The 14,112-nt window shown below is 41.8% G+C and overlaps 1 protein-coding gene across 2 annotated transcripts; it reads right to left on the reverse strand.

The window, feature by feature from the left end:
• Window positions 1-5,566: 5,566 nt before the first annotated feature.
• LOC115780784 (mitoferrin-2-like) lies at window positions 5,567-13,779 on the reverse strand. Of its 2 annotated transcripts, none has more exons than XM_030730197.1 (4): window positions 13,203-13,779; window positions 9,699-9,927; window positions 9,349-9,394; window positions 5,567-8,851 (listed from the first exon to the last, which is right to left on the reverse strand). In XM_030730197.1, exons 1-4 carry the CDS (start codon window positions 13,536-13,538, stop codon window positions 8,353-8,355), a joined length of 1,110 nt encoding a protein of 369 aa, XP_030586057.1. In that variant the 5' UTR covers window positions 13,539-13,779; the 3' UTR covers window positions 5,567-8,352. The 2 variants fall into 2 exon arrangements, with proteins under 2 accessions (XP_030586057.1, XP_030586049.1); XM_030730189.1 differs by having other exon boundaries at window positions 5,567-8,933; window positions 9,338-9,394; window positions 13,203-13,777.
• Window positions 13,780-14,112: the final 333 nt, after the last annotated feature.

A 14,112-nucleotide genomic window follows, 5' to 3' on the forward strand; every position in this document is an offset into this window, starting at 1 on the left:
TACTTTTATTTTCTCTCTGCAGCTCCAGAAAAGACGAACGGTTTGCAGAAAGCGATGAGACAGAAGTGTTACAAAACAGACAATAAGACACAATAACTTTCTAGCTCTTTTTCATCAAAGGTCAACACTGTTAGGCTAAAGTTAATTAAAGTTGGAGAGGGTTGGCCCCCAGCAGCAAATGCACTGAAACTGAATGATGTTGCAGCAAAACTGTGCTTTTAAAAAAAACATATTTTTAACTGCTAAACATCACCGGAGACCCCTGTGTGCTGATCTCGCAGCCTGTGGGAGTTCGTCTCTAATATGAGATATCCACCAATTGAAAAGATGACACCTACAAGCTTTAGTGAATAAGTGCTCTTGGGAGACTGCACACTGTCTCCTCAGTCTGTCAGTTCATGTAATGCTTACTGACGTCAGTGTAATAGATTTTGCAATGTGGATGTTTGCAAATGTCTTTTTAACTGGTTTCCCGTGTCCTGGGGTGGGAGACGGGATGAAGGCCAGCCAAGAGAACGGCTTCGGCTCGTCCATCAGCCCAAGATATCTAAATATTTATCCTGTGATCCACATTTATCCATTCACTGGTGCAGCTTTCTGGGTCTAAAAAGTGATGTTTCTGGGAAGATACACGAGTATAGGGTGTTTATCCAGTGCGACCCACTGAGATTTATCCTAAACTGTCACGGTTTACAATAACACACATAAATTGTGGTATGTGTGTGTGTGCGTGTGTGTGTGCGCCTCACTAAAAATCATTAGAATCATTAATTCGAGCTCTGTGCCAGCTGTGAAAATCAGGGCAGGAAAAGAGAATGAGTAACACTTTGACATCAGCTGATGTTCAGGTGTTACTGATAAAACTCAGCTCAGACCTGATTTTAAAAAAACTGCACAAAATCACAGTTACTGGGGAAACGTGAAAATTAAGTGGAGGCGGTTAGGTTAAAATCCACGTGGCAGATGAAACATAGAAATCCAACTCAAGGCACTTTAACAGAGCAAAGCCTTTAATTTGTTATTTTTGTTTTATTTTTTATTATAGGTTTTATTATAGGTTCAAAGTCTTTGTAAATAACTGCATTCTTTGCATTTATAATTCTTCGCACCATCCCAACTTTTTCATATGTTTTTTGCAGATTTAGAAGTTAAAAGCATATAAATGTATTTTCCATCTATAAAGTCCAGAGGAAATAATAACTATGGGGCTACCTGTTCACACAGTGCAAAATGATATGTGCCTTTCTCACCATCGATGAGCCATCAAAATGTGCACATCTCATACTAAACAAGTCCCTTACTTTGTCCCTCCACCTCTCGCCTACAGCCTGCCCCACTGTCCCTGCGGCATAGAAGGAGACACAGTGCAGGTTCACCCGGCTGAAGTGTGTGCTTTAATAAAAAGAAGAGGAAACTCAAATCCAGTGCTTGATTTGTAAATCGAGAGGTCGAGCGATATGGAGAGGGTGCTACTGCAGAGGGTCAGAGGAGAAAAAAATACTCAGCTGTTAAAACTAAACTGTCATGTTCATGTTTGCAAAGTTTAATGTAAAACTGTTACTTTGATTTCCTTAATAGGCTTCTGTTTTCACTTGAATCTACACTGTAAACACCAAAGGCTTCTGCACATCTGTTTTTCATGTAGAATCAGCTCATTTTTATTGTGTCTATGAAGCTGCAGTCACTTTGTTTCAAACACATGTTTATACTGGTAACCAGTCTGTATACTCTACCAGTCCCACACTCCTCATGGCTATAATTTCTGTCATGGTCACTGAGATTGTAATATTTGCTGCTGAAAAAAACTGCATAATAGAGAAGGCATTTTATCACACAGATAGGTCACTCTTTAGGGTTTCTTTAAAGCTGCGTAAAATCACACCATTCAATTATTTGACTTTTAATTTGCATGGCAACAGGTTGACAAACACAATATGCAATCATAATTACCAGGCTCATAATCATGAGTCTGGAAGACACAGGGATTAGTGCACTACAAAGTTGTACGTGTAGCCTGGAAGGAAGATTAATTAACTTGATGACTGCCAAAAAAAGAAAAAGAAAAAAAAGATTACAACCTGAAAACCAGTTTAACAGTTAAGCGGTTCAGTCTCCTGATTGGCAATTCCAAACTGCAAACACACACACACACATAGTCAAAAAGAGAGCAGCAAAATGCAGTGGAGGCTTTCACACTGAACTGAAGCTTTCAACTTGACCTAATTATTAAACAGCAAATGGTAGATGAACCTAATTTGATGAGAGTGGCTGTGTAAGCATGTTACATATGAAACACTGACGCTGGTACGCTGCTGTTCCAAGGTAAACATGCTCGGCCATGGCGCTGACCGCTTGTTGTGCTCATATGTCTGCTAACATATAAAAATTACATTGATGCGTTAATAATACTGAAAATTTGATTTTCATCAGAGGAAGTTTTTAATAACTTTGGCAAACTTTTCTTCTTAAGTCACCACGAGGTCCAAACTGTTACTCGTCCAATGCTCAGTTCATTCCCAAATATTGAAAGTCACCAGCCACTTCTTTAGGTACACCTGTTAAATGCAACATTAATGCAAATGTCTAATTAGTCGATCACATGGTAGTAATCCAATTCATTTAGGCATGTAGACATGTTCAAGACAACCTGCTGAAGTTCAAACTGAGCACGAGAAAAGAGGAAAAAATGGTGATTCAGGTGACTTTGAATGCGGCATGGTTGTTGGTGCCAGATGAGTTGGTCTGAACACTTCAGAAACCGCTGATCTGCTGGGATCTTCTTGCATTACCATCTCTATGGTCCAAAAAAAAAAGAGAACATATCCGGTGACAGGTCTCTGGGTGAAAATGTCTTGTTGATGCCAGAGGTCAGAGGAGAATGGCCAGACTGCTCTGAGTTGATAGGAAGAAAACAGTAAGTCAAAAACTGCTATTTGCAGTGACATTTGGATGGAATTTGGCATAAACAACATGAAAGTACCTTTATAACCGCAGTGTACTCATCTTCTGATGCACCATGTCACAAAACTCAAATCATCAGCCTGTTGAACACAACAACGAGTTCGCTGTACTACAATGGCCTCCACAGTCTCCAGATCTCAATCCAATCGAGCATCTGTGGGATGTGCTGGACAAACAAGTCTGATCCATGGAGGTCCCACCTCACAGCTTACAGGACTTAAAGGATCTGTTGTTAACATCTTGGTGCAGATACCACAGCACACCTTCAGGGCTCTGGTGGAGTCCATGCCTCAATGGGTCAGGGCTGTTTTGGCAGCAAAAAGGAGACCAGCACAATATTAGGCAGGTGGTGACAATGTTACACCTGAGTGGTGTATATCTTTTATCATCGCATTTATCATCCTTAGTGGGTTTTAGGGTGTGTTCCTTTGCAGCCTTCCAGGTGTAAAACATGCACTTCATAAAGCAGCTGGCACGTGGGGTGTCTGATGCTGCGACATCCCACACTGCCCACTGAATTTTGATTAATGCTGTTTATACCAATCAGTACAGTTATGTGAAGTGTGCCGTTATCTCCGTTTGCACGACCCGCAGGTGGAGCGTCACCGATGTAGAGATCAGAAACTCATCCCACATTCACACATCATCACCACACCATTTATCAAACTGAGGGAGCGAGCACGTTGGTCCAAATCTCTCCTCCTCCTATGTTTTTCATCCAAATACACTCATACACGGGTGACTGGCTGAGGGATTTGCAGAATGTGAGCTCGGTTTCAACCACCTCATTTGTCTTTTCATCTGCGCACACGCCTGATGTTGACCTTGGCTCGGACCAGACCTGCTGCCATGTGCCCGGAGTGTCCTCACTTGCAAAGACCTTCCTGTCCAACTTAAAAGATCCCCTTACATTTCAGAGCATTGATGCTGAAAAGGAACAACAGAGGGAGGAAAGGGATGGCAGGGGGTAAACTGAGACGAGAGACATGAAAAGACAACATTTTAGCTTGTAGGCCGCAGGGAATGACAACAAACACGGGGGGCTGGAGTGAAACAGGATCTGATCCAGAGGGAAGGCAGATGCACTGCTTTCTGTCAGTCAGCTTAATTAGGACCACCTCCTGCAGAAAGAAGGTTACTCAAAGTGGAGAGGTGCGACGCATAATACAGAGTGTTTACTTATGTAATTTATTTTTTATTATTTATTTTATATTTTGTAATGTTTTTGTTGGCCCTTGATTAGTTCTTTGTAACAAAATTTCCCACAACTCAAAGATCATGAAATGGGTTCAGAAAATAATGTTAAATACACAGTTTAAACACAGGAATTCAAAACACCATTTGCATCTGTTTAGTATGAATTGGTCTATGTCTTGGTTCAGCGTGTGCCAAATTATGTGCACAAAATCAAATTAAGATTTTTACTTTATATTGTAAACATCCAGAACACTAACAATATATCAGCCCCCCCCCACCACCACCACCACCACCACCACCACCACCACATCTTTACAACCCCACTTCCAAAGAAGTTGGGACACTGCTTAAAAGACATAATGCAATGATTTCCCAGAGACAACATATCACATGGTAACACTGACAAATTTTCCACCCATCTTCTTCTGCTTATCCTTTTCAGGGTCGCGGGGGTGGGTGGGGGTCATTTGGAATTAAACTGTAGTGAGAGCAGCACACAGTAATGTGTCATTTTTTTTTCCCTCTTGGTGTGTGGGTGGGGCTAAGAAGACCAACTGCTTTGCTTTTGAAAGCACTGTTTTCCTGTTTATTGTTGTTCAAAAATACGGGGGCTCCTGGGCCATATTTTTGTGGAAGACAGGCAGGTCAGGTTAGCACCCAGGAGGTTTTACTGCAGAGCCATATTCTTAGAATACGTGCAGAATGCAATTCAGCATTGTCTTGCTATAATAAGGAAGGTCTTGTGTGATAAAGACGTCCTCTGGCTGGCAGCTTGTGTATTTTTCCCTCAGATCATGACACCATATCACCCATGCAATGCGCACTAATACACCCCATATCAAATTTTGATTACATTTAAGGTTTTATGTTCAGGAATTCCTACAATTAATGATTCTAAGCCAGTCCAAATATTCGCACCCAATTTATAAAATGCATTTATAAAACATCTAAGGTGCTGAAAATGCAAGCTTTAATTTCCAGCAACTGCATTTAGCTTCTGAATTATGTCCTGTTATCAGGCCAGATGGTCCCACTCCTCTTTAACAAGGGGAGACTTGACAATGAAGGTTCCCAGAAAAAAACAACAAAAAAAAAAAAATCTGATTTTGATTTGTGAGACCACAGAGAAGATTCCCACTTTACCACAGTCCATCATAAATGAACTCTGAAGAGGCATTTGGATCATGTCTATATATGGTTTTTCTTCACATGGTTGCAGGGCCTTGACTCGGGGCATGAAAATGTCAAGCAGCTAAAAGTCTCGTATCAAGCAAGACTTGGAAAAGTTTGCTTTCAAAAACTGCAGCAACTGTTTTCCTCGGGTCCGAAATGTGAGCGGAGTGCTGTGAAAGAGGTGAGAAACTGATGAAAGAGAAGAGGCTGAGGAAAAGCAAGACCAGTAGACACGTTAATAGTCCAGCGCTTGGCGAGCCAGCACCAAGAGAAGACCCTGCTTCTGCGAGGAGCTGCCTTAGCGAGTTTATTTACAAGTCACAAATACAGGTGTCGCTTTAAAACAGCGTGCAAGCATTTCACATTAGTGTTGTCATTTGACAAACCAACAGTTCCTCCCCTCTGTTGCTCTCAGTCTTTGGGTTCCCAACTTTGAAACTTGAGAAACAATCCGGCAATCATTGTTAAATACTCAGATACATAAGGTGTCTCTGCTCTTAAAATAATAAAGTTTTTCCTTTTGGCTACCTTTCAGGTGAGGACTTTGGACACTACAAAAATCTGCATTTTTACAGCGCAGTTTAAATTTGTATCATTCAGCATACAAGTTAGCCTCATGTTTGGAGCTTTAATTATCTATATTTATATATATTATTACAATTTCTTTTAGTTTTATGGCTTCAAAAAAACATTAAATCTGTATCTCTGTAGTAGTTGTGCGTTGGCTGTTTGGCGGCTAACTGAAGGCATGTGTTTGTAGCTAAATCAGTTTGTTTATTTTTCAAAGCTGCTTTTGTTGTCCTGAATATGATTTAAAAAACTGAAGTGATAGAAAGCTGTGTGGTTTATTAATAATAATAATAATAATAATAATAAAAAAAACTTAAGTCAAATATGCCTGCTTTAAAATGAACACTCTTACCTTATTTGTACTCTCTGTAGTAAAAATATGGTTTTCCATATCGCCACATTTGCGCTAATGAGGGAAAGTTCCAAAATCCTACTGGTGACAACAGGAGCCCAGTCTCATGGATCCAATTAAAAGCCATACAGATGGGCTTGGAAAAAGCACTTTGCTAGTGCAAAGATACTGAAGTGACAATATAAAGCTATCATGAAGCAAAAAGAAAAGACTTTTTAAACAGTTACTGAGTGAATTCATACTTTTTTCTGCCCTGATTTAGTTCATGTTACTGTTTGGGTCTCAACAGTGTTGAGACCAAATAAGCTCAATCACAAATGTTCTCCATAAAACTGAACTTACACACACACGCGCGCGCACACACACACACACGCGCGCGCACACTGCACGTTCCACTCAAATGCTAACTCTTCAATCCAAAACCATGTTTGTCTCTGTTGGTGTCTCTGTTTTTCTGAAACAGAGACACTAACTTACAGGCTGTGTGACAAAGAGGGTTCAGTAAAATTCAGGTGATCCCACATTGAAAACATTTGTGTTGCTTGCTTTGAGCTGAGCCCTACTGTCTATTTGACAGCACTGATTCAGTAACTCCACATTGTGCAACAAGAGGAAGTAACAACATTGCACAGTGCCTCCTTTAAAAGGAACTCTGTGGACATTTGAAAACAGAGGAAACCTTTGATACAGAGGAATCAAACCTCTGCGTCTTAGACCTCCAAACACTCCTCTGCCCAAATGCCCTACAGAGTTTCTAAAGGCACTGAACTATGAAGCTTGTTTTAAAAGTTTCTCTAACCGCTAATTTTCCTTTAGGTTTTAGGACCACAAAAACTGCGATCCCCTGTGGTCAGAAGGTGTAATGGCAGTAGCACTTTCAACTCAACACCCAAACTGTGCAGTTAGGAGATGGGTCTTATCTAAGCCACAGTGCAGTTCTTCAGTAACTTCACAACTATGAGGTTTAACTTGCTGAAATTTAAGGCCATTCAAGCATTTTCCCATCAGTGTCGGACTTTTCATCCTTTCAGGGGTATGCATAAAATGTTACAGTTCATACAAAGTTCATTTGAAGCGAGTATATAAACACCCTTGAACGAAAGCTCAAAGTCAGCACTTCAACCTGAGTCATTTTTTACTACATACATAAGAGGGTGGAGGGAGTGGGGACAAATTGAGATTTAATTTTACTGTTAGCAGTGCTTCCCACACACAGATTATTTGAGCAGGCTGCCAGGCTTATCTGGTGACTCTAGCATTTTATTTATTCATTCATTTCCTGATGGTGTGAGAGAACGCCATAATGGCCCCTCGCTCTTAATTAGGAAGTTTATTTTCGGCTAACTAGCTAGTCCTAGCCCCTTCTGTCTCACGTTTGTCCCATCAGCTACCTTGTTGGCCAAGTTACCATTGTGCTGGTTATCAGTATCTTTCAGCTGCTTCTTCAGGGACACTCTCATCCCATGGATGGATGGATGGATGGATGGACGCCACTTTACTGGTTTTGGACTGCAGCTGTCGGCTCCAAAGACCAGTCAGGGCTGAGTTGGATTTTGTCCGCAAGATGAGAGACTCACTGGCGATGCAGCTGATGCACAATAATTTGTGACATGAATTACTGGACAAGTAAAATGGTATCATTTTATAACTCATTGTGTAAGTGTGACTCCTTTTGCGGTGTACACATCCTCTGCCACAAAGAGAATCTGCATCTGTGGGAAACACTGGTTAGCCACAACAAATGATTTCCTTTTTGGAAGCCAATGCTGGGAGTTTGTCGTGTTAAACACTAAGAAAAAAAAAAAAAAGTTGGAACCAGAACTTCCTGTTATTTCAAGGCAATCTTCTTACAGATGGACACTTTGTCAATCCCTAATCTAATGACAGACTAGTTATGTTTGTTGTAAATCTTACCACCTGCTTTGAACTACAACAGATATCATAACTGATATCAGTAAACAAGATTATTGATTTTCTGCTCAAAGAATCAGAAAGACCTTTTTTAACCTTCAGATGTTTAGAAACCAGCACCAATACTGGTGTTCACTATGGTGGAATAAACCTTTGAGATGCTGATAGCCAGTCGTGTTTCCAGGTGTTCATTTGTCCCCATCCCGATCCCCATGCAGCCGTCTCTCATGCTGCCGCTTGGTGATGATGTATTTGAAGAACTCGTAGACGGACCAGCTGATGGCAGTAGAGGGCATCTGGTAGATGACGCGGGCTTGGACGCCCTTAAAAAAGGCTGGAATGCCTCCCATCCTGTACACCATCCGAAAAGCCTCACCCAGGCCAGAGATGTGGCGGCTGCCGGGGGCCGATGCAACTGCTCCAGCTGCCGTTGCTGCCTCCGCCTGGATCATATGCACAGCCTGAGCCTCCTGCGTGTTAAGCAGGGTCTTGCAGACGTCGAGGGGGCTAGTGGCAGCTGCAGCCAGGGCTCCAGCAAGAGCACCGGATACAACGTGGGAGGAAGGGTTGTATTGTCTGTGGGGGTTGAGGAGCTCCTGGAGGTACTCGTAGGTCATGAAGTGCAGCGCCTGGAAGGGCACGTTCATCGTCAGCTGGGTGGTGTAGCTGCGGTAGAAAGCAGCTGGGCCCTCGTGTCTCAGCAGAGAGCCCACACAGTCCAACACACCACGATAAGGTGAGTTAAACATCTGCATACGCTGCTTCACAACTAAAAGAAAAGACAGGAAACAGCTTCCTAATTAATCACATTCAGTAAAACCTGATCAAGCACAAGTTTTCTATGATGTATGACCATCTCCTATCACATTCTGCACAGAATTGCAAAAATATGTTTACCTTCTCAAGTAAACGCACATCTCAATGTAACTGTCATTACCAGACTGATGTTGTAAAAGCTATTTTGTGCGCAGCTCTGCCTCTAGTACAGCTGAGCCTGTAGCTCCACCAAGTGTCCTAATTACGGAAACACTGCACGTCTGTAACAGTCTGAAGTAGGTTGAGCTTCTTTAAATAGGCCAACACTAAATCTTTACTGTGCAGAATGTACCACATGTGACTGCATGCACATCACGTGAGCTGACGTAAGCAGAGAAGAGAAGGTGGCGGTTTTACCTTCCGCTGGGTTCATGATGGCATCGTGCAGCAGTGTGGCCACGCAGCCTGCCACTCCTGCACAACACAGACAAAAAAAATGAATAAGAATAAAGTTAAAGGTGCAACCACAACAGCCTCCCATCCTAGAAGCAAGGTAAAACACTTGCATCCCCGGGTATCATTTTCTTTCAAAAATTGTGATGAAACTGTCAGTAAACACAGTCAGGGTCACTTCCTTCTATCAATTTCTACTGTATTCATTTTCTATTCTATTCAAAAGGTCGAAGGGGAAGAAAAAAAACAAAAAAAAATGAAAATATAATCAAACTTCAGCACCATTAATACAACGTAAAGGTTTGCTGGTTGTGAGGCATCTTACCATTTGCAAAGTGGCTGTTGGTGCCGGGATGAATAGCGTCACTGAGTGAGAACTTGATCTTCTCGTAGCAAGCGAAGTAGAGAGCGTGGGCAGGCCCCGCGCCCACCGCCAGCACGTTCACGCCTCTGATCGGCCGCCACACCCCCTCCGTCTGCACAATCTGCCGCAGGGCGTCCATCACGTTCCTGTAGCGTGCGCCCGGCTCTGGGTGCAGGCTCTGCATGCGAGTCTGAGGTCATGTGGGAAAACACAAACAATACTGAATTAGACAATAATCCAAATAATCTTTATATAAAATTTTACCATGGGCTCAAGATTAATTCTGTCCAGGGTTTTTTGAAACAGTGAACTTTTTTTAAATTAATATTACAATAAGAACAAAACAAACTGTATCACACCTTTTATAGTTCCTGGTGGGCATAAGAAGAATTAAGTAGAATTTTTAAAATCAACACAAACTTGTGGCTGTTAGCGTTAACCCCACTATATATTATAAACACTATATACACTGGACATTGTGATATCTTTAGAATAAAGTACCCCCACCCCACCCCCACAGAGGTACAGAGTTCCTGAACAGCTAATTTCTGATAGATGGAGCAGTAGAAAGGCTTTGATGCAAATGATCAACTTTAGGTTTGTGTTCACTAAACAGTGTGCCTATTCTGTGTGTGTTTCTTATTGTAACACTTTGTACTGTCTGGTTTCATGCTGCAGTTCTCGATTCAACCTTTAAAAGAGGTTCTTGCATTTTGACAATTGCACTTTTTTTTTTTAAGTGTTGCAGCTGCAAGTGATGACAGTATAGGAAGCCTGTGGTAAGAAAAAAAATTTAACTCCTATTATAGTAAAGAATCGAGACAAAATGATCACAGATGACAAAGACAGGGAGCAGTTTCACTGCTGTATGTGTCATTTTGAACGCTTTTTCACTGGAAATCATCCAGTGTTTAAGTGCATAATATTGCACAAAATGTGACTAAATTAGAGTCATTAACCATAAACAAGAACTGAGTGCCAGGACACAGAGCCAGACAAAACAGTCTACCATTGGCTTTGCTCATACATAAGCAGTACAGTTCATTGGACAACAAACGCTAATGAATCATGCATGGCTGATCAAAGTAACAGACTACCAGAGCAAAAAGAAAGATTCTTAAACTCCAAAAGATGTCGGTGTCACAATCCCTAAAACTTTCCCAGCTGATTACAGCTGATTTACAAGAACAGCCGGGAACATAGCCTTCTCCTGGCAAAATGTTTACTTGGACTTTCCGGGTTCGTGCTTCTGGGAAATGATAACTCACATGGAATGTGCTCAGTCATCCACAATGTGAGCAAGACTGCAGTTTTCTTTTTGTTTTTGTTTTTTTTAAAGAGCATCCATGTTCCCAGCACTGAGACTGGATTCAGGTTTGGTGGGTGCCAAAATCTTTTATATGCAGGAATAACCCTGCACTTACTTTGAAAGCTTAGATGCTGCTAATCAGCTTATTCTAAAATGGGCTTTCATCATGTTTAAGCAAGCCCTGGATCATAAAGCTAAAAACAGGGTCTAAGGGAAAAAAATTGGAATGCATTTAAACTAGACGCTGTAATGGTCAGAAAACCAGGAAGTAAAAGAGCAACTTGAACATCTTAGTGTAAACATTTATCCCTCATGAAGAAAGATGTATTCAGGGTGCACTGAGCACACATTACGGTCATTCTGAGTTCAAACTTTCAACTTTTCATAATTTCTACCAAAAACAGATTCGTGACATTATGCTTTCTGCCTGCCTTCAAGCAATGAGGAAACAAGACACTGAAAACAGTGGAAAGAATGAATTGAAGCATAATTGTCAGTGTTACATAAAGATGTTGATCAGCTGCATGTGATGCCAGCAGGAAACTGATTATGAAAATAAAAACGCATTGGCATGAAAGGAATTTGTCTTTTACAATAAATTAAATCCAAACTGACTTCCTTCAGAAGAAAGACTTTCAACCACAAAGTTTTGTTATGCACTTCCTCCTCTTACTTCAGCAAGAGACAGTCTTGAGACAAGTAAGGGGAAAAAGGCTTTAAAATCTCTTAATGTCTTCTTTATAGATATAGACAGGATTCTACAGCAGCTGATTGCATCTTTAAACACTTAGTGAATAAGAATTTGAAATAACCACACATTTGTGAGTCATGGTTTGACTCTGATGCAAAACCTTGTAATGAAAACTGTTTCTAAAAACAAGAGGACGATCAAGTTTGAGGTTGTTTTTCCTAAATCTTCAACTTGGAATTTATGATGAATGAGAGCTTTGTTTGACTGACCTTTGCTACAAGAAACCACAGAATTGCTGCTTCTTTATCTCCTGATACTAAATACATTTGACTAGTCAGTTCTCATCCTAACATGTACTCAGCTGAACGTTTCCCGTTAAAGCACGGTGAATACTAGAATGTGCTGAATCTTTGCAACTGTTTGCACTGAGCACAGATATTGATATGACAGGAAGACGTGGTTGGGTAATCCTAAAATTACCCAGTTATGGCATTCACAGAAGCAAAAGGTGTTGTAAAGTGTAGTGTGGTGCCACACCTCCCTCCGTCCGCTTCATTTAACCAGTGTGTTGACTTTTGGTCTAGTGCCGAATGACCCATTTGAGTTGCTCAACTGCTACACATTGGACTTTCACCATGGCTCTTGGACAATTTCTCCACAGTAAAGAATCAGTGATGCAGCCTACAACCATAAACGTAGCTCCGACTAATGTAAAGGAATCGAGGAAACGACTGTCCCCAGTGTCACTTTTTCTTCTCCCTCTGTGTTCATTTCTTTGGTATTAGACTTTGACAATCTGTAAACTTAAAGATAATCCTCAAATCTCAGCTGTTTCCTTTTTTCGGGCTCATTTTTACCAGTACCATCTATAATTATTTACACCACAGAGCAATAGGAGGCTTTGGGCATAGCCACACAAATGGCCATGGGGTTAAGTGATGTGTGTCTTCAGTTCACTGAATCTGACCTGTGTAAAGGTGCAGCAAAGTGTAATATCTGCGATTCCACTTCAGATCGAAAAAGCTACAAGATAAATAAAGAAATAAAAATACGGGTTTATAAACCTGTCCATACAGGATGCATGCTTGCTAGAAACTTGACCTAACCGGCAAGTTAACAAAGCGGCAACTCAGTGAGCAACTATCAAGCCTAACAGATCACTTATCCAGCCAAATAGAAGCTGGGTGAAGATTAACATACACACTAATATTGAGCTTTTCATTGCAGCCAAGTGAGCACCTTGTGTTTTGTAGTTTTACGTTTATGTAACGTTAGTTGGTTAACTGACCTCTGTTAGCAAGGTTACCCCCGTTAGCTTGTAAGCTAGCGACAATCGAGCTCAGGCTTGTAAAGAGGCCTGCGTCAGGCTCAGCTTTGTGCAACCAGTTGCTGCGCTCAAAGATGGACAAACAGGGCCCGACACAGTTTAAAACTCGCAGTCTATTATATGCCATTGCTCTTATACCTTGACGCAGTCGATGGGATACATAAGGCAGTGCTCCATGATTCCAGCCACGGCACCAGCTAGCATGTGTGTGCTGGTGGCCATTCCTTGAGGTAGTCCCTCATAGTCTATTTCTGTCTCGAGAGAAGTCGAAATGTCCGAAGTACTGCGATGCGACACCGGTGCAAAGTCCTGTTCTCCTGTCATTCTGGGTGAGATATGAAATCCTCCCGTGGTTCCCAGCAGTCTGCCGCCCAGCCATCGAATCTCTGCCCCGGCTGCAGCGCCACCGACCCGGCTGTCGACGCCCGCTGCTTCCACGGACGTTCGCCGGGACATGAAACCGTCCGCTTCCATTCAGATAAATCACGTTAGCCCTTCAGGCACGGTCAGATCGGCAAACCCAACGACCTGCCCGTTGAAGCGTTCTTCCCGGTAGCCTGTGAATACAGACCGGGAACAGAAAGTGCGCGGCAGCCAGCTGCACAGAGACCGGGAACAGGGAGGAAGCACGGGTGGGATCTTGGTTGGCTGTCAGTGTGCCGCAGCAATAGATGAATTTGACTCGCTAGGTTAGCTGTCAGTCAGGGACAACTCGCTTCAATTAGCCAATTTGGTCTGGGCGGATGGGAAAGTGGGCGGAGTTTAAACCTCGTCTTTCGTAACATCTCGTTATGAAACGAGCGTGGGCCTACGGCAATGGGACATCCCAAAGTGTTAAGCATAAAGTTTGTATAAAACTTGAACTACACCCAAAGTTAGGGCATGTGGGCAATTCAGTTAATATTCTTTAATTACAAGTAGAGTGTATTAATGTTTTTTCAACATCACAAAGTTAACTGTCTTGTGATAATTTCTCTTTTTTGTCTCGAGGAAACACAATACCAACTCATCAAAATAAAAGATTATCTATTATTATTATTATTTCAAC

This window comes from Archocentrus centrarchus, chromosome 1 (assembly GCF_007364275.1).
Source record: "Archocentrus centrarchus isolate MPI-CPG fArcCen1 chromosome 1, fArcCen1, whole genome shotgun sequence".
NCBI classification, from domain to species: Eukaryota; Metazoa; Chordata; class Actinopteri; order Cichliformes; family Cichlidae; genus Archocentrus; species Archocentrus centrarchus.